Source organism: Mustela lutreola, chromosome 9 (assembly GCF_030435805.1).
Source record: "Mustela lutreola isolate mMusLut2 chromosome 9, mMusLut2.pri, whole genome shotgun sequence".
NCBI classification, from domain to species: Eukaryota; Metazoa; Chordata; class Mammalia; order Carnivora; family Mustelidae; genus Mustela; species Mustela lutreola.
In genome coordinates this window covers 107,823,017-107,844,733 of record NC_081298.1, presented here as the reverse complement: position 1 = coordinate 107,844,733, position 21,717 = coordinate 107,823,017, and the positions used below count along the sequence as shown (strand labels likewise).

Genomic DNA, 21,717 nt, shown 5'->3' with positions numbered 1-21,717 from the left:
ATTATTTTTTATTTTCCCACTTTATGAACCTCCACTTTCCCAGTTAGACTAATGGCTCTGTTACAATGTTATCTAGATAGTATTCTATACATGCTATCCCCAAAGGAAATATACATGAGAAAAATTTGTAAAATTGTTTAATGGTCAAGCACCCAAATAGACTCTTGTAGTAAATTCATAGCAAATATAAGCTCCTCCTTCTGAAGAGAAGTAGGTGGCATATACATACATATATTGAAATACTACTCAGTCCAGGAAATGGTGTCTTGTTATTTGTAACAACATGGCTGGACCTAGAAAGTATAATGCTAAGCAAAACAAGTCAGACAGAGTAAGACAAATACCATATGTCTTCATTTATATGTAGAATCTACAAACAAAACAAATAAAAAACTCACAAACACAAACTGACCCATGAATAAAGAGAGCATTGACATGATACATTAACATTGTTCAAATGTGCACTCAATTGTTATCTCTCTTATGTACAGAACAGACAATTTCAGTAAGGATCAAAGATATTAGTGTCCCCTTTAGTTTTCTTTCTGCTCCATTTGTCATGTGCATCAAACTTTCCACAGAGAAAAAGCAAACACATAACTAAATAAACAATCAAGCTATCTCACATTCAAACAGTGGAAGGATATTTTTTAACTGTCAGGAAAGCTGTAGGATTTCAGGAGAACTACTCATGACAGAAGTTCCATCCCTCACAGGAGACACATTGGGGTTGGGGATGCAAATTTCTATACAAAGGAAAGAGTTCATTACAATGGAGGCATTATGAAGTGGCCTGTGGTTAGAGGGAATTCTGCTTTTCCCAATCAGACTGGGATGACTGGGGACCCAGCCCAAGGATTACAAGTGATACAAGAAAAACCTTCACAGTCGACATAAGACATTGCTCCCATTTCTCCACAGAACTCAGCTGAATCTCAGACAGCTCTACAAAATGTATTTACATGTATATTTATTCCAAGGAAAAACAAAGAAAAGAAATGATGATGTTGGGAAGGAATTCAGATTATGCATATGGAGATCAGGGCTTTGAAGGATCTAGATCACTGAAGTTCAGAAAAGATCCACTTCACATGGTTGAGAAGTAACTTATAAAGTCAGAAGATCAACACATTCATATGAATTTGTGAGCCGCCTGGTGCTGAAATTATTCTCTGTGCGTTCATCCTCTAGAGGGTGATAATTTGCAGTTCTTTAGAAAAGGTGACCCACTGGGGCTCCTGGGTGGCTCAGTGGGTTAATCCTCTGCCTTCGGCTCAGGTCATGATCTCAGGGTCCTGGGATTGAGCCCCACATTGGGCTCTCTGTTCAACAGGGAGCCTGTTTCGCCTTTCTCTCTGTCTGCCTCTTTGCATGTGATCTCTGTTTGTCAAATAAATAAAATAAAAATTAAAAAAAAAAAGAAAGAAAGAAAGACAGGGGCACCTGGGTGGCTCAGTTGTTAAGTATCTGCCTTCTGCTCAGGTCATGATCCCAGGGTCCTGGGATCGAGCCCCACATGGGCTCCCTGCTTGGCTGGAAGCCTGCTTCTCCCTCTCCTGCTTGTGTTCCCTCTCTCACTGGGTGTCTCTCTGTGAAATAAATAAAATCTTAAAAAAAAAAGAAAGAAAGAAAGAAAGAAAGACAGAAAGACAGAAAAGGTGACCCATTTCAGTCACAGGTCCCAAGAAGCTACTAAACATACAGCCCATAGGGGAAGCTCCCTCTGCTGGATGGCTTCATCTCAGTTCTCAGCAAAGGATAAGCTTATCTTTTTTCAGAAAGAACTTCCATTTGGGTTCAGTCAGAATACAGGTCTGTTGTCCATCAACTTGGCCAAAGCACTATGAGTTCCAGCTGTTTGCCTTGAGAAAATGTATAGATCGAGTCCTACAGAATGTATAACAGCATCACACTCCCCACCCACACACCCTAACCCCAGAATAATGGACTCACACAACAGAAGCATCAAGAGAACCGCCTCAAGGGACACAACTCATACCCTGGCTTCCAGTTTGATGGATTCCAAATGGAAGACCCTTGGCAAAGGGACAAAAGTGCAGTCAAACCCACCGGTCTGAGTCCTTCCTCATTCAGGTGACGGTGGTCAAGATTAGAGACTTCAGAGTACTTTTCCCCACCTTCACCTCATGGATGTTCTTCTTACACCCCTTACAGATGCCGGTGATTTCTGTGTGGTGTACCCCGACCTGCTCGATGGGGTCCATTTCACTGTCCAGGATACAACCTAGTTTGTAAACATGAAGGACACAAACACTCCTGGTTAGAATTAGGAATGCTCTTCCTTCAGTCTACAAGGAGTACAGGGAAACTTCAAAGCCTTTAGAAGAGAAAGAAATCTTTATAAGATTTTGCATTTTCTGGATTTTTTAAGGCAAGGAATTATGAGATATGTAATCAAACAGAAAAAGAGACTTGTAAAGTTTTCAGCTCAAGTTTTGTAGGAAATAGTATCATTTTGAAATTCAAGAATTCTTAGGAATACATTGAAAAGAAGAAAACTTTCAACTGATACACAGTAAATAAACATGACAGATGAATAATTTCTGGGCATATATTCACACATTGAGGTTTCACATACGATAAGGGGTAATGCGATTCTAATCCTTTTTTTTTTTAGTGTACTTGACACACAGTGTTAGATAATGGAATTCTTACTTTAACATCTGTAATGAATAGTTTTTCAAAGTCACCTTAAGATTTACAGTATTGTCTTGTATTTTCCATTTGTTTTTCTCCTGATTTTTTTCTTTTTCACTGACTTATCTTTTTGAATTCACTCAGAGCAGGATGCATTAGGAAGACTGGCATTTTCAAGAGTAAGATTCAGGATTGCACTGACAAGCACAGAACTTGCAAAAAAGGGCAAATAAAATGCTAGCTAGTCAACTCTGGGACATGGGCTCTTCTACTTCTACTTGTTCCATGGTTTGCCATCATCCAAGTCTCCATCCTGAGATCAGGCTTTGCTTTCGATACCCTTTTAACACACTAACTCTGTTAGATTTTACACAAAATCTAACTCTTGGAGGATTTCCTAGAAGATATTCAGACTGAGCTTTTCTGATATCATGCCTGAAATTGTATGTATTCAGTTATTTTTCAAGTCAGTAGGACTTTGGATTTAAATTAATGGAGATCTAAATCCTTCTCCAGGATTTTGTTTGCAGAATGGTGACTTGAGTTGTGAGGTAATTTGAAGTTGATACAATTCTCACAAATGATTCAATATCACATAATGTTAAGCTGACACATGAAGAACCATAAGTTTATGTCCCTATTTTAGTGAAGTGTCTCACATGTACCATATGGTGTGTGTATCTCTCACTATCTGCCTACCTCTCTCTCTCTCACTATCTATCTATCTATTTATTTATGTATCTCTCTCTGGGGAGAGAGAGAGAAGCAGGACAAAATACACATGATATTATAACAAACGGTTACCACAAACTTCATACTCGCTGCTTAAAGCATGAAATTCTGTCTTCTCTCCTACTCTCTTCTGCAGGACTATGAGCTCTCCTCTTGTAACTGAGAGATTCTTTTCCACCTCTTTAAGTTTTTTACATTCATCTTCACACAGAGTATAATACATGAGGTCCCAGGATGAATTTCATTCATTTTAAATCATTACTGAATTGTTTTAAAACATTAACCTGGAAACAGCAGATCCCAGAGACTCCTGAACCATCACCAGTTCATCCTGGGATCCAGAGATCACCGGCCAATCAGCTGGAGTGGGAGTGGGACCTGTATCATTTTGGACATTAGCTGACAGAAATCCAAGCAGGATGGCCTGTCACCTGCCAGAAATGGACTCTGAACACACATGCCTGTATTGTCAGGATCTTTGGAGCTTTCTCAGAAGACAGTGCAAGGAACACTGTGTCCTTCCACAGATCCTGATTATCGCAGGGAGATCCTGCTTCCCACGCAGGCAGTAAGTAAGGAATTTGTCTCTGTTAGTATCCCTCCAAATACAGAAGGCATTTTAAGTTACTGCTCTCCCAGGAGAGGGACCTGCACCCTGCCTTTGGCTCTTTCCACTCTGCCACACCCACCACTGGATTTGCATATTGTTCCCTGGGGAGGACCTTGCCTTGGAAGTCTCAGATAAAGGTCAGCTCTGAGCTTGTGTTTACTTACTAGGATTTGTCAGTTCAGCTTCTCAAAATGAGGTTCCCTTCTCAGCTTCTGGGGCTGCTGATGCTCTGGGTCCCAGGTAAGAGCAGATGGGGAGGAGATGGGAGATTGGGGTGGGGGGGGGTGAGCTGTCTGGGTTCTATTACTTCCTATGTGTGTTCTGTTCAGGGGTGAGATAACCCTGCAAGAGGGGAATTTAATTTTGAGATATGTGAAAATTATGAGGAAACTTAAGGGAAAAAAGAACAGTGCTTTAGTTAGATGGTGAAAAAAAAAATTGTGCCCACTCTGTGCCCTGCAATTCTTGGGTTATTCCTGGAGATTGGATATATTTAAATTAGGACTTAATTTACAAAATGTGATTTATCCTAACATAAATGAAATTTAATATAAGAAACATGGTTTATAATATTTCTCCATAACCTATAGTTATCTCTCATTATTTTAGGATCCAGTGGTGAAAAATCATGATGACACAGACCCCACTGTCCCTGCCCATCACCCCTGGAGAGCCAGCCTCCATCTCCTGCCAGGCCAGTCAGAGCCTCGTACACAATAATGAAAACACCTATTTGCATTGGTACCTGCAGAAGCCAGGCCAGTCCCCACAGGGCCTGATCTACAGGGTTTCCAACCATTTCACTCGGGTCCCAGACAGGTTCAGTGGCAGCGGGTCAGGGACAGATTTCACCCTGAGAATCAGCACGGTGGAGGGTGACGGTGTTGGGGTTTATTACTGCGGGCAAAGTACACACGATCCTTCCACAGTGGTTCAGGCCTGAACACAAACCTCTCTGTTTGGTGGTCCCCACTGGACATGTATCTTGCCTGAGTGGGGAGCGGGCACAGCAGAGGCTCTGAGCTGGCATCAGAGGCAGGTGCTGGGGAACTCAGGGCAGTAACTTGCAGCTGAGTGCTCTGGACCAAGTCCGGGCCCCTGGATGCCAACAGCCTCAGTGGGGCACAATCAGCTGTGGAAGGGACATGGTCAGCCTGAGGTCTGAGTGGTAAGTGTTAGGTCCCCCAATAATGGGTCTGTGATCAAAGGAGTGATGATACAAAGCGAAGGTCAAGCAAAGCTTAATTTTGAGCAAGCATTGAGAATCAAACTGACCGTCTCTTACAAAGAGGGGACCCTTCCTGCCTTACCGACTAACTTTTATAGAGCAAAGGCCATGTGGTTGGGCCTGCCACACACAGGTGGCCAGTGCGATTGTCACACACAGAGAATGCTGCACAGTCATGCTAGGTCACTCACAGGTGGCCAATTGAATTACAATTTATCCAAGTAGATATTTGAACTAGCCTATCACTTTGGTCAGAATTGGCACCCACCTTCTTGGTAGCTAAGGAGACAGTATGCACGTCCCACTGATTGGATGTCTCCACCTGGCCTGACCCGCCCTTGTTTTGGGGCTTTGTTACCTGGGACTGGTAAGTTCCCTGAGTGGGGGGCAGTGTCAGTTTCAGTTTTACTGCATAAACAACAAAATCACTGTTTAACCAGATGGAATCACTCTGGCTAAATAGGCCCTTACAGTGAGCTGCCAGGGAGAGCCACAGTGAACTTCACCCTGACCCTCCCAGCCTGTGTGTGTGCATCAGGGACAGTTACTCAGCCTGAGCATCAGAAACCTGAGCCATTCATGGGACAGTGAGAAGTTCCATACATTTTTGAGCTAACTAATTTTGTGATATTTTCAACAGGATAATATTTGGTATCATTCACGAATTAGTATGTTTTCTACTTCCACTCTCTCACCTTCTTCCTTTCCAGTTACACTAACTGCTCTGTACAGTGTTCCCTGTGGAAAAAGGATATCCATTTTCATACAACATACATAAGAAACATCATTCAAATAGGCTCCACTTTTAAACATAAAACCCCAAATCTTAAACCTTATACAAGAAAATATATAGCAGAATATGTGGAGATAGGAGTACAGAGTAGGAAGATCAGATCTAGGAAGGCATATCTGGTTTCCATTCCTAATTCTTCTGATCAAGGAAAAGGTCCTGAAAGCAGTAACTTCCAATCATATCAATTATAGAGCTATTGGGGCACCATAAAATGAAATCAAAACCCATAGTCTTGAGGCCCCCACACTAGGATCTTACTAGTACCTTATTTGAGTAACCCCATGGAAGGAGGTTCAGCAGCACCAGGCACATCCCTACCTCAAACACAGCACCTTGGCCTCTCACGGCTGAACCTAGTATTCTTGTCTCAACACAAGGAGGTGCTTGATACTCATAATAACCTCTCTTTGTGCTTTAAGGTAGGTCAACTGTACAAAAATTGTAGCAGTCAAAGCAATGTGACAAGATATTCTGTGCCCTTGGGGTGGGAGGGGTAAGAAGGAAATAAATCTCAACCAAAGATAATTCCATTAAAAAAATGGAGGAGAATTTGGGGATTGGGAAACAGTACTTAACTACAGTACTTCAGTTACTTAAAGTTGCTGTTCCTGGAAAGTCTCCCCATTGGAAGGGATCCTAAAAACTACCAAATACTTCCCATTGGAAGGGATCCTAAAAACTACCAAATTCATTCTCACCATTTCTCAGGATCCTCCCAGTCCTCGCCCTGTGTATACCTTCATCTAGCTCTTCACCTGGATCTTTTCTCATATCCCTTAGTAAACTAGTAAACACAAGTAGGTTATTCTCAGAGTTCTGTGAGCTACTTTAGGAACCTAATCACACCTGAGGAGGGAATCATGGAACCCCGTGTCTACAGCTGGTCGAGGACACGGGCTCATACTCTATGCCCTTCACTCCCATTAGATGATGACACTCCTGATGGGCTAGTCCTTCTCAAGCTAGGGTCTCCATACTGTCCTGTAGAGCCACAGGTGGCAGGATGGAGGATGAAGTGTGGGCATGATGTCATTGCGAGCAGACCCAGAGCCAGGAGGCTGTGCCCCTGAGAAAACTCCATCTTGAAAGTGCTTGGTGTCCTCCACACCGCTGGTCAGGGACCACCACTTGGCTACTGTACACTGGAGCTTCTCCATCCCCGGATGGTTCCTTGTTCCCAGTGTTTGGGAAAGTGGAGACACCTCCTCCACAATGTGCAAGGACAGCAGTCTCCTCCCGAAACATACACATGGGATGGATATAAACCCAGATTGGAGGTCTTCCCTTAACAAAGCTAAAGTCATTTTTCTTTCCTGTCACAAACTTTAAAAATTCCTTCAAATTTCCAGAGTGATAACAAAAACATTGTGATAGACTCGCTATACATTCCACAAAGAATGTATGTGAAAATAAAAATAAAAATAAAATAAAAGTGAAAGTGAGGGAATCTGAGGAGGAAGGAGGAACCACTATGAAAAGACCGACGTCTCTGGCAGGTGCATCATGGGTGCATGATGGTACAGCAGGAGAGGAAGCCATGATATCCTGGGTAAGGATCTGACCCGTGTGTCCCTTCTCATGTCCACTCTGGAGGGCAACCACAGGGCTGCACCCCCTAGGGAGCTGGCTTAGGCTTTTGTTCTACTGCATCCAAGTTCCACTATGCCTCTGCTCAATCCCGCCTTCTCTTTCCAGAGGTGGTGATGTCAGGAACATTCCCCAGCTATGTCGCACATGTTATATTCGATGTGAGTCTGCTTTCTGGGGGAACAATGCCTGTGACCAGTGACATCAGAGAGTAGCACAGACCACATGGTCAGAATAACCTGCATAGGCAGAAGCTCTCCATTTTCTAAAGTGCACAGGGAAAAAATGATGTCAGAAAGAGAGAATGGCCACGGTCGCCAAACTGTGGAAAGAACCAAGATGCCCTTCAACGGACGAATGGATAAGGAAGATGTGGTCCATATACACTATAGAGTATTATGCCTCCATCAGAAAGGACGAATACCCAACTTTTGTAGCAACATGGACGGGACTGGAAGAGATTATGCTGAGTGAAATAAGTCAAGCAGAGATAGTCAATTATCATATGGTTTCACTTATTTGTGGAGCATAACAAATAGCATGGAGGACATGGGGAGTTAGAGAGGAGAAGGGGGTTGGGGTAAATTGGAAGGGGAAGTGAACCATGAGAGACTATGGACTCTGAAAAACAATCTGAGGGTTTTGAAGGGGCAGGGGGTGGGAGGTCGGGGTATTATAGAGGGTGGTGGGTATTATAGAGGGCACGGGTGGTGGGTATTATAGAGGGCACGGGTTGCATGGAGCACTGGGTGTGGTGCAAAAACAATGAATACTGTTATGCTGAAAATAAAAAATAAATTTAAAAAAAAGAGAGAATGTGGCAGTAGATAATTGAGCACACATTATGAGAAATTAAGTCAATGTGTTGACCCTCAGACTGTATAATACAGAATGTATTTTGTCTCTCGAACTGGTAAACTCTAGCTCAGGGTTGCTGAAGCCTAAAGTCACAGCTTCTGACTCAGTTCCTAGACCTAAGTCAGCTCCTACTCTCAAGCACATTGACTCAGGGGAAGGACAGTTCTCAAAGGAAAGACGTTAAGAGTTTGCCATAGATGTATTGAGGAAATCTGGCTTCCTTATTTTCCTTAAGGAACAGGGGGCTTAGGGCTTGAGCTCAGAAGGTGTCCTCTCTGCCCTGATGAGAGAGCTCTCTGTTAGAAGGACACATGGGGGAAAGCAGTGCTCTGGCGTAGGAGACAAGGGAGCAAACCTTCCACAGGGAAAAAGCAAACACACAACAAACAAACAGTTCATCTCAAATTAAAGCAGTGGAAGAATATTTGTTAACTGACAAGAAAGCTGTAGGCGTCCATAAGAACACCTCAGGACAGAAGTTCCATCCCTCACAGGAGACACTTTGGGGTTGGGGATGCAAATTGCTACACAGAGTTAAAAGTTTATTAAAGAGAGGGATTTTGAGGTGGCCTGTGGTCAAAGGGAACTTCTGTCTCACTTTCCCCGATTAGAGTGTAGGGACTGGGGACCCTGACCAAGGATTAGCATCGATACAAGAATAACCTTCGCAGCCGACATAAGACATTGCTCCCATTTCTTCAAAGGACTCACATGAATCTTGGTCCTACAAAAGTCATTTAGTTATTTACTTCTTCCAAAAGAACAAAGAAGAGAAATGACAATATTAGGAAGGAATTCAGATTACGTATACGGAGATCAGGGTTTTGAAATATCTAGATCATTGAATCTCATAAATCACCTGCTTCACATGGTTCAGAAATAACTAAAAAAGTCAGAAGATCAACACATTCACATATATATGGGAGCTGCCTGGAGCCAAAACTATTCTTTGTGCGTTCATCTTCTAGTGGGTGAGTATTTGCAGTTATTTAGAAAAGGTGACCCATTTCAGTCACCGGTCCCAAGAATCTACACAACAGACCTCCTGTTGGAGACCCTCCTTCTGCTGGGTGGCAGAGAGGACCTCCATTTGGGCTCAGTCACGACACAGGTCTGTTGTCTTTCAAGTTCACCAAAGCATTAAAAGTTTGTGCTGTTTGGCTGAGAAAATGTATAGATCAAGTCCTATAGAATGTATAACAGCATCACACTCCCCACCCACACACCCTGACCCCAGAATAATGGACTCACATAAACAAAGTAGCAAGAGATTCATTCCAAGTGACACAAATGACACACTGGCTTCCAGTTTTATAGATTCCAAAGGAAAGTCCCCTGGCAAAGAGACAAAAGTGCAACGAAACCCACCTGTGTAAGTCCTTGCTCCTTGAGGTGATGTTGGTCAAGATTAGAGACTCCTAGAGTCCTGTTCCCCACCTGGACTTCATGGAGGTTCTCCTTACATCCCTTACAGATGCCGATGATTTCTGTGTGGTGTGCAATGACCAATGTTGATGAAGTCGCTTTTATTGTCCAGGATACAACAAAGTTCCTATATACACAGGAGATAAAGACTCCTGTTAGGAATTAGGAACAGTCTTTCTTCAGTCTACAGTTAGCAGAGGAAAGTTTCAAAGCCTTCTCTGTCAAGAAAGTAGCTCTAGAAGGATTTTGCATTTTTTAAGTATTTCAGGGCAAGAAATTCTGAGATAAACAACCAAACACAAAAGAAGACTTTTAAAGTTTTCATGTTAAGTTTTATAGGAAATATTTTTGAAATTCAAGCATTAGTAGGAATACATTGTACAAAAAATAGTTTCAAAACTGATACACAGCAAATAAACATGATGGATGAATAATTTTCAGCCAAATTTCCACACTATGAGGTTTCACATATGGTAATAGGTAATGTGATTCTGATTTCCTTAGTATATTTGACACACAGTGTTAGCTACTCTGACTCTTAATTTAACATGTGTAATGAATAGTTTTCAAACTCATCATAAGATTTATGATATTATCTAAAATTGGCCTATTTGTTTTTTTCCTGATTTTTTTCATTTCCAGTGGTGTAACTTTCTGAATCATTCACCAGCAGGATTCGTTAGGAGGGCCAGCATTTTCAAGAATAAAAGATTCAGGATTGCTTGGCTAGCACTCTAAGAAAAGATCAAGGGAGAAAACACATGAAAGAGTAAATAAAATGACAACTAGTAACATACAGGACATGGGCTATTAGTCTTAGTTCTGTCACAACTTGTCATCATCACCCAAGTCCCTTCATAGAGCTCAGGGTTTACTAACACTACCATTGTTACATAATAATTCTTCCAGCTATGGTACAAAATCTCACTCTAGGGCTCAACAGTTCAGGTTCTCAAAATGAGGTTCACCTCTCGGCTCCTGGGGCTGCTGATGCTCTGGGTACCAGGTAAGAGCAGAGGGGGAATGAGATGGGAGATTGTGGTGGGGAAGGTGAGCTGTCTGGGTGCTGTTACTCCCCATGTGTGTTCTGTCCAGGGGTGAGATTGTGCTCCAAGATGGGAATTTAGTTTTGAAATCCGAGAAAATTATGAGAAATTAAAAGGAACAAAGAATAGTGCTTTAGTGAGATGCGGGGGAAAAAAAAAACTGTAGCTACTCTGTGCTCTACAATTCTTGGGTTATCCATGGAAACTGGATATATTTACAGTAGGAATCCAATCACAAAATATGATTTTGCCTAATGTAAATAAAATTCAAATTCATAATAATGGCTCATAATGTTTCTCCATAACCTGAACTTATCTCTCATTGCTGTAGGGTCCATTGAGAGGTCTCACTGTCCGTCACCCCAAAGAGCTGGCCTCCATCTCCTGTAGGGTCAGTCAGAACCTCCTACACAGTAATGGGAACACCTATTTGAGTTGATTCTGGCAGAAGCCAGGCCAGTCCCCACAGGGCCTGATCGGCAAGGTTTCCAACCATTTCACTGGGGTCCCAGACAGGTTCAGGGGCAGCAGGTCAGGGACAGATTTCACCCTGACCATCAGCAGGGTGGAGGCTGACAATGTGGGAGTTTATTACTGCAAGCAAGGTACACATGAGCCTCCCACAGTGGTTCAGCCCCGAACACAAACCTCTCTGTTTGGCGGTCCCCACTGGGCATGTGTGTTGCCTGAGCGGGAATGGCACAGCAGAGTTTCTGAGCTGGCATCAGAGGCAGGTGCTGGGGAACTCAGGGCAGTAACGTACAGCTGAGTGCTCTGGACCAAGTCTGGGCCCCTTGACAGCAACAGCCTCAGTGGGGCACAACCAGCTACAGAAGGGACATGATCAGCCTGTGGGCTGAGCAGTGAGCTGGCAGGCAGAGCTGCCATGAATCTTAACCTGACACTCCTGGCTTGTGTGTAGAGGTCAGGAAGAGTTACTTTGCCATCATCAGAAACCTGATGCATATTTGTGGCAACACAATTACATACATTTTTGAGCTATGAAATTCTGTGATATTTTCCGTAGGATAATATTTGATATCCTTCAGAATTTATTATTGCTTATTTTCCCACTCTCTGAATTTCTTCTTTCCCAGTTACACTAACTGTTTTTGTGCTATATTCTCTAGATAACATTCTATACACACTAACCTCACAGGAAATATGGCTGAGAAGGATTAGTAAAACTTTTTCTTCAAGCTCCTAAACAGACTTGTAAACCCATAGCAGATATAAGCTCCTAATCCTGAAAAGACGATGTCCATATATACAATGAAATATTATTCAGCCATAAAAAAGAATGAAATCTAGCCATTTGGCACAACATGGATGGACCAATAGGGTGTTGTGAGGTGAAGTAAGTCCAGAGAAAGGCAAACACTATATGATTTCATTTATATGTAGAAATATGTAGAAATCTGGCTTCTAGATCGAGGTCCTGACTTTGCCATTCAAATTTTAATCCAGAGAAAAATATTTCACAAAGGAGAAAACACTAGATCTCGGTCTATCCTTGTGCTGGAACCAATGCACATCATTTTTCCCCCAACATATTTTTAACATTAAAAAAAAAGACTTCTAGTACAAAACCAGGAGCAAAGAGCAGGTTGCTTTTGTCACTAGAAAACATTTTAAATTTGGAAAGAACAGCGAAACAGATTATAAGAGGGAGGCAAACAAAAAATATGGAAGACAGGAGATATAAAGGACTCACCACCTGGACACCTTCTCCCTCAACCCTCATCCTCTAAACCACAGAGATACACAATAGCTTGCCTTTCTTCTAAAAGTGCCCTGAGCTTCTGTGTTTCCCTGGCAGCCTGCTCACAGAACTTCTCTCACTCCCTTCTGCCTCTTCTAGACTTCTAGGCCTGCCCATAAAGTGGAAGAACAGTTTTTGAAATCAAGATAGGTAGACTATGCCACTCTAGGATCACCCCTTATTGCAGACAAACACCAGCCCCAAAGTCTCTCCTTGTTCTTGGAATATTTTATTTCCAGCTTCCTACAGCCTCTCTCAGCCTGACACAATTGCTGGTGGTTTCAGTGTACTCAGTATATGACTCTTCCATTACCTGCTCTCTCAGTTGTTTGGCTGACCCTCCTCTAATCGTCTCTTCCCCACCCAATCTTGATCAGTCATTCTCAGGGCCATGCCTTAGGTGCACCATCAGAAAATCATGACAAGTTCTCAAACATTACAATACTGAGCATCTCAGGGGCGCCTGGGTGGCTCAGTCGGTTGAGCCTCTGCCTTCAGCTCAGGCCATGATCCTGGGGTCCTGGGATGGAGCCCTGCTCAGTGGGGAGTCTGCTTCTCCTTCTCCATTTGCCACTCTCCTGCTCATGCTCTTGGGTGTTCTCTCCCTCTCTCTCTCTCTCAACTAAATAAATAAATAAATAAATAAATAAATGTTTTTTAAAAATGTTGAGTATCTCAGCCTTGACCCATTCTAAAAACTCTGCAGTTCAATCCACTGGGTATGCACTGCCAATAATTTCTGGCTTTAATTACAGTAAGACCTGAAATCTATAGGAAAAATATATCTTGTGTTTCCATGGAAAATTTGGCATGTCTGTAGCATATCTTTCCAGGTTATCAGGGTCCAACCCTAGTCATTATCTTTGAGCTATCTTGCAACTCTTTATGAAATGTTGATAACTGATAGATGAAAGATTCTGCACTGTTTGGTAGTGACTTAACTGACATCTTACCTCTCCTTGGAGAACTAGCTTGCCTCTCTCTGCACTTCGTTCCTTTTGACTTTTCCTTTGATCCACTTACATCTTCCTAGTTCCCTCACAGCATATGAGTAAAATAATACAACACGTGTTTGTCATTACTATGTCTTGATGAGAGTCATAATTTACTGTTTTCTGAAAATTAGCTTTTAATGAATCTATTGACCTTCCTATATTTTCTTGTCTTTAAGCCCTTCATGTCTCATTTCCCTCCTTCCTCAGCTGAATTCCATGATCCTTCTTTATAACAACTCCTTATATGCAAGTTCTTCCTCAGCCTTCCATTGTTTCATTTCATGTACAAAGTCCCAACCCTCCACATGCCTGCTGGAGGAAAACACACAGCAATCCCCACAGCTCCAACTTTGATTCATGACCACTCACCTCCTGAGGCCCTTCACCCTGCCCCACAATCATACTGTACTTCCCTGGTCTCATCAGTCTTCACTCTTTCTCTTTCCTTCTTCAGGTTCTTTTTTTTTTTTTTTTTTTTAATATTTTATTTATTTATTTGACAGAGAGAAATCATAAGTAGATGGAGAGGCAGGCAGAGGGAGAGGGAAGCAGGCTCTCTGCCGAGCAGAGAGCCCGATGCGGGACTCGATCCCAGGACTCCGAGATCATGACCTGAGCTGAAGGCAGCAGCTTAACCCACTGAGCCATCCAGGCGCCCCCTTCTTCAGGTTCTAACAGCTCCTCCTCCATCCTCATTTAAAGCCAAGTATGCCATTTCCTATTTCCTAGGTCAAGATGGTCAGCACCCTCCCCCAACTAGAAATGTGAAAGAGAGGAAAGAAATGTGAGCCTTTCTACATCAGGAGCATCCGTTGACCTTCCTGGTTCAGCCAACTTTAAGCACACGAGCAAGCCAGGCAAGATCAATCAAGATCAATCAAGCCTGGGCCCATATTAGCAGAACTGCGCAGCCAACCAATAAACATGACAGCAACAAACATGCTACCATTTTAAGCCACTGTATTTTGTGGGTAATTTATCAAATGATGCTAGCTAACTAATACATCATCTGATTTTAAGTTTCTACTCACTCTTACTCAGCAAGCTTTTATTCCCTTCCTTCCATTACTTTTCTTTATAGCCCTTCCAACACAATGTAGTAAATGTTTACTGATGCCATTGATTATCGCCTGGCTCTCCTAGCTGGGGCGAAAGCAGATGTCTTTGCTCTGCACACAGAGGAAGCCCTCAGAAAACATACCTTGAATGAGAGAAATGGATCCTTTAATAGCAATCATTGAAGTAGGTTTCTAATTATTAAGAGAAGGTGTTTCATAGGCAAATGCATTTAGACCACACTGACCAAGTTTGCTGCGGTCTTTCCCGAAGCTATAGTACATCAACCCATGTATTTCAGAAGGAGGTGAGGAAATAATACTAAAATGCTAAGAAATTCTCCATTTTCACACAGACTTGGACATGCTCATGAACTGTTTTCCAAGGGACTCAAGTTATGGCACACTTAGAGCCGTGATTTCCTTCAGTCACAAGATTAGACCTGAATGCCCAAGGGATGACATTAAAGAAAAAGGTGAAAAGTGGTGAAAAAAGGTGCTGAGGCACAGCATCCCATGTTCCTAAAGTAACAGAGTTTAAGAGTGAGGGCATCAGAACACCTGGGTGGCTCAGTCTGTTCAGTGTCTGACTCCTGGTTTCAGCTTAGCTCATGATCTCAGGCATGTGAGATGGAGCGGGCTTCAGGTCCCCACTCAATAGGGTGAGTGCCTGAGATTCTCTCCATCTCCCTTGGCCATGCCACCCCAGCAATAAATAGATAGATAGAAATCTTAATAAAAAAAAGAAAAGAATTGCCTTTGTGAGAATGAGTAAGCTTGGGAGAAACAGAGAAGAGAGAGAAGGGAGGTAGGAAAGGAGCTGGAGCAGAAATGAATGTGCAGGACACTGCCCAGGAAGGCTGGGAAACAGGGCCCATGGAAGGAAAAAGCAAGTGGGACACTACCTTCCACGTGGGAGATTCTGAATAGGAGAGCTCAAAGGTTTCATCCTGGGAAGGTTCAGAGTGGGAGGGTGATGGAGGGTGAGTAAAAGGAAATAAGGAAATAAAAGAGAAATGTCCCAGAGTCCAAGAGGAGCAGGAAGAGAGAACTGACCCTGGGGTGTAAAGTTCATAGCCCTTTGTCAGAGGTAAGGACAAAGCTTCCTGGCTCACTTCTGCCGTGGGACCGTGGGAAACACGCATCTTCCTGGGGCACAAAAATTTCCGGCACCATCCCTACAACTTCACAGCATTTATATTCATTAACCTCCCGCAAAGAGGGATGCAGGAGGGATGCCTGGGTGGCTCAGTTGGTTAAGTGGCTGCCTTCAGCTCAGGTCATGATCCCAGCATCTTGAAGGAGTCCCTCATTGGGTTCCCTGCTCAGTGGGGAGCCTGCTTCTCCCTCTGTCTCCTGCTTCCCCCGCTTGTGCTCTCTCTCTCTGGTAAATTAATAAATAAAATCATTTTTAAAAAAAGGGTGGGGGATGTAGGAAAAGTTCGACCCTTCATTTTCTCCTGGGCCTTACAAGCCCTCCAAGGAGTAAGTCAGGAGACGTGACTTCTCAGGCAGATAACGGAACAGCCCTGAGCGGGGAGGAAGCAGCTGGTGCAGCAAAGCCTCCTTGACCCACGGCCCCAGGAAGCAGGTTTCTGTTCGAGGCTGAAGCACTGTGGGTAGAGAGCTATAATACTGCTGACAGTAATAGTCCCCCACATCTTCGGCCTGGAGGTTGCTGATGCTGAAGGTGAAGTCTGTCCCAGACCCACTGCCGCTGAACCGGTCTGGGATGCCCGTGGCCCTGCTGGATGCAGCATAGATGAGGAGCCTGGGAGCCTGCCCAGGTTTCTGCTGGTACCAGGCTACATAGTTGCTAACACTCTGACTGGCTCTGCAGTTCATGGTGACCCGCTGACCTGGAGACACAGCCAGGGAGCCTGGAGACTGAGTCATCGTGATGTCCCCACAGGCACCTGCAATCAGAAAAATGGTGATACAGACACACTTTATCCCAGTCACACTGAAATATGTCATTGCAAACGTGCTTCCTAATGGTACCACATGGCAGTACATCATTGGGTCTATTTTGAAAATAACCAGTGTTTTTCATTATATATCTTAAAAAGTTGTTTAAAATGACACTACTCCAGAAGGATTATGACACTTTTCAGCTTCTTACCTGAGACCCATAGGAACAAGGATAGGAAGACCTGCCTCTGTGACACCATCTTGCTGCCCCTGCCTGCCCGATGCAGCTCAGCTCATGTGGCAAAGGCCCTTTTTATACAGCCTAAGCTGCTGGTCTGGGCCTGGAGGGGCTTATGCAAAGCAGTCAGCGAGAACAGATGCAAATCTCATAAGCAATGGGTTGTGAAAGTGCCCAGTGGAAATGTAAGGAGCCAAAAATAACTCCAAAATAAAGTTGTATGACAGGAACACACAAATGTCAACTTAGAAGCTCTGAGAACAACTTAGTTCTAAAATGACAAACTGCTACAAGTCCAAATGAAGAGCTTCCATTTTCAATTTAAAAATATCTTTAAAAGGGTTCAGTGTCCAGAAATGATGAGCTTGGCTCTTCGTATCAATAATCCTGGTAAAATAACAAAACATGCTGGGAAACAAATAATGGGAGGCAGGGAGGGGCAAAAGAATTGGAAGGTACAAAAAGAAAGGGGAGAGCTTTGGGCCCAGCTTTTTATAAAACCGCTGACTGGAAAACATCAAGCTCTGAAGCCATTTTTCTCCTGCAGATGGGTAAGGACGTGGCAAACACTTGAGCATTGGCCCTGGAGCTTGCAAGTTCCAGTGACATGAGAGATGGAAGACAGGCCCAGAATGTCCTCACTCCGGGCGACATGTGGGACCCTCATTGGATCTAGGGGAAGAATGAATCCTGAACTTTAGTTATTCTATCTTTTCAGTTCAATATTTCTGGTTTTTTTTTTGTTGTTGTTGTTGAATTAATCAATTAATGAAATCTAGGTGCCTTCAAGAAAATTCAGTTCCCTCCAGTGTTTTGAGAAGTCAGCCCAGGGTTGCTTGGGCTCCATATAAACTTCCCTGCACCTGTTCCTTGTCCTGCTGTTCCTTCGTAAGCAGAGGGAAAAGGGCATGGGTGGGATTCCCTTAAGACACCAAGCACGCAGTCCCAGTGAATAGGGCAGAGGCTGTGGAGGCTTCGGGCGCACTGCAAGTCCAACCACAACACTTCTGCCATCGTTCCTCTGAGTGGGGCAGATGCCTGAGGCTTCGTTTGTCAAGTGGCAGCCTGGCTGTTCCTTGGGTCCCCATGGCCCCTGCACTGCTTCGTGACATGAGACATTTCCTAAACCCAGACAAAACCTGTATCAAGTAGACCCTGCCTGGGGATCCATGTCTCACCCTCCCAAAGGATCAATTCTCTCATCACTCCACCCCGCCATTTGCCCCTGATGATGGTTAATTTTATGTGTCAATGTAAGTAGGCTAGAGTGCCCAGTGGAGTCGTCAATGCCAGTTTAGATGTTGCTGCCAAGGTATTTTTTAGTGTGATGAACATCTTCATCAGGAGCCCTTACCACAACACAGAGTCCCCTCCCATGCTGCACAAAAGATTCACCACAGCTTTGTTTCACTTTCTAAAGGAAAGGAAACTTTATTATTATTACAGAAGCATAGAAACAGAAGAGGAAAGGAATTTACACATACAGGAAGGGAATAGTAGGCAGGAAATGAGAATAAGGCCACTTTACCTCATATCAGGTACTTATAACAGAACCACCTCACCAGCTGGGGAAGCCCCGTGGAGACAGCCAGGTTGCAGTCCCAACTAAGAAGACTGGGTGTAGCATCCTCCCCTCAGGGGACACTTCCAGGGGACCATCTCCCTAAGGGCCATACTTATAGGGCAAATAATAGGGTTTGAAATTAAACATTTGTTCACCTATGTGCAGTTTGGAGCAAGCTGAACATCCACATTGTCATGTGTCTGTATTTTTGCGGAGCCCGAGCTATTTGTTTCTACCTCCCCTCCCAGATCCCATTCTGGGGGACCAGCCCTGCCTGGAGCAGGAGGGCATGGGAGACAAGGCTGTAGCTCTTGGTGTCCAGAACAGAAGGGCCAGACCTGGAAGCCGATAGCCCTGATGAACATTGATGCAAAAATCCTCCACGAAATGTTAGCAAACCAAATTCAATAATACAGTAAAAGAATCATACACCATGATCAAGTAAGATATATTTTAGAGATGCAAGGGATGTTTCAATATCCATAAAATAATCAGCATGATACATCACATGAACAAAATTAAGGGTAAAAATGATAAGATTGTCTCAACAGATGCAGAAAAAGTATTTGATAAAATTCAGTATCTAGTTACCCCCCAAAAAAGAAAAAAAAAAGGCAAGAAATACCAAGGGTTATAGAGGATATGGAGAAAGATGATAAGGAGAGGATAAAGTGAAATGCCCTCAGGTGGTGGTGTTGGGGATGCGAATTAGTGCAGCCACTATGGATAAGAGTAAGGAGCTTCCTCAGAAACTTAACCACCCTATGATCCAGCTATTCCACTTTTGGGTATTTGAAAATATATATGCACCACTGGGTCCATTGAAGCATTATTTAAAACAACCAGGATATGGAAACAACCTAAGTGTCCATTGACAGATAAATGGATAAAGAAACTGTGTTAGACATGTATATGCAACAATGAAATACTACTCAGCCATGAAAGGGAAGGGAATCTTGCCATTTGGGACAACATGGATGAAACTTGAAAGTAACATGCTAAGTGAAATAAGGAAGACAGAGAAAGACATTATGTATAATATCACTTCCATGTGGAATCTAAAAAAGCCAAATATATGGACACAGAGAGTAGATTGGTGGTTGCCAGGGGCTGGGTGGTGAGAAAAATAGGGGGGATGTTGATCACAGGGTACAAATTACTGTATATAAAACAATTTCTGCTGGTCTCATGTACAGCATGGTGACTGTAGTTAACAGTATTATATTGCACTTGAAGGTTACTAAGAGACGAGACCTTCAATGTTCTCACCACAAAAAAGTAAATAAGTAAAACAAGAAGGATAATTATGTGAAGTGACGGTTGCTCTAACTCTCCTTATGTTGGTAACCATTTCACAATATAAACGTAGATCAAATTATCACATTGTGTAAAACTTAAATTTACACAATGTTATATGTCAATTTATATCTAGAAAAATAAATGTTGACCTCATTTCCTTCTGGTCCCCATGGTTTCTGAATAGAAATCCTCTGTCATTCGAGGTGTTTTCCTCTCTGAGTAGGTGTGATTTTTCTCTTTCATCCTATGATATTTTTCCTTTTTCTTTAGTGCTCAGAAATGTTAATTCGATGTGTCTTGACATATATTTCTTCAGGATTATGCTGTTGGGAGTCTGTTAAATGTGAAAAATTTTGAGCAATTCCTTGTTCAAAATATTTTTCATCTCCATCCTCTCTCCCCACTCTTTCTAGGATTCCAGTGGCACAAACGTTAGATCTTCTGCTTGGTCCCATGTGTCCCAGACACTGTAGGGTTTTGTTGTTGTTGGTTTTGACTTTGGGGTTTTCTTTTGCTTTGACTTGCTTTTAGATAAGTTTCTCATTTTGATTAGACTGGGTAATGTCTTGCTTCTGATCTTTCCTCTTTTATCCTTTCACTCTCCTCCTAACAGACCCTTCCTAGCCAGCCGCCCCGTACGGCATCCATATCCTTACTTCAGGCCACTTTTCCAGCCACATTAAGTCAATGACCATTTGTGCTCTTTGAGCATCTACTAAAAAAAATCTTATTTCATTATGGAATGGTATGGGAGCTGTCCAGTTTAACTTACATCAACATATCATGTGAACCTGGGCAGAACCTGGAGTCCTTAATCTGCTATTAGCTGATTGGCAGGCCCTGCATCTTTAATCACACGTGGTAAGAAACCAAGACCGGAAAGCTATTAGAATGCAGTAAGAAGTTTTTATTATACTCATAGTCCCCTGGAAACAGAACACACAGCATGCCACCCGGCGACACAGGCAGTACTGAGGTGAAAAGAGTATACAGAGAGAAGCACTGATGGCCTGTATTTTTTACTGCATATTTCATGAGGAATAATAGAGAAGCAAAGTCAATAAGCTACTTAGACATAAGATTGGAGAGTTTTAATATTTCAGAGGGCTGCAGACTATAGCTGTGCCCCTTGTCCTCTGGTACCCAGGGGAATTTGGGTAGAGGGAAATGTCACAGATTGCTAGTCTCATTGACAGGAAGAGAGTAAGGATTTGGACACAGGATTATCTGTCTTGCATATCAAACCTATGCCCTTGGGCAAGTCTTTTACTGCCTCTGAGAATTAGCTAATTTTGGGAGAGACAGTCCCTTCCTGGTTAGAGCAGCAAGAATGCAGAAATAAGAAAATGCATTAAATATGAAGCCTCATGAGGCTGAAAATAGAAGCTTGTGCAGGGATGTTTGGGCAAGAGTGCTAAGTATTGTGGTGATCTGAAACTCTTGTCCTATAAATCGTGTGCCCGCTGAATCTGCTTGGATCCAATACTAAAGAAAATACTATCTCTTTTCTGAGATTGTCTGCTGCTGGTCTCCACCCAATCTTAGAATCTGGTGTGTCTGACATTTCTGGTTTAGGACGATCAGCTCTGTCACACGGTTAATTGATGTGCCATGGACAGGTCTACTGGGACTTGTACTATGCTAGGAACTACTTGTTGAACAGTGAATAGGTTGTTTTTGAGAAGGGCCAAGTCCTGCCGAAGAACCAGGAAGTCTATGCTATCGATGAGTCTTCATCTGGGCTTGCCAGCGTGTTCACAGAGTCCTTTCTGAACACAGATGCAGGTACCACCAAATGATAGGAGAGGTCATAGACCCACTTGCATCGAGACCTAAACCTGATACAGAGTCCCTCCTGGCTTTGCGTCCACGCTATACTAGTGACTTCAAAATTAGCTGATAAATGGAATGGTGTAACTTATCCAAGTGTGGAATGTGTTGTCTCAACACTCAACA

The 21,717-nt window shown here is 43.0% G+C and overlaps 1 pseudogene and 1 gene segment (V, D, J or C); one reads left to right on the top strand and one right to left on the bottom strand.

The window, feature by feature from the left end:
• Nucleotides 1-4,191: 4,191 nt before the first annotated feature.
• On the top strand, nt 4,192-5,154 carry LOC131807794 (immunoglobulin kappa variable 2-29-like; annotated as a pseudogene).
• Nucleotides 5,155-16,201: 11,047 nt separating this feature from the next.
• On the bottom strand, nt 16,202-17,001 carry LOC131807770 (immunoglobulin kappa variable 4-1-like). The segment is given in 2 exon segments: nt 16,202-16,665; nt 16,872-17,001. Coding segments are annotated over 2 exon segments (498 nt in total).
• Between the last annotated feature and the right edge of the window lie 4,716 nt (nt 17,002-21,717).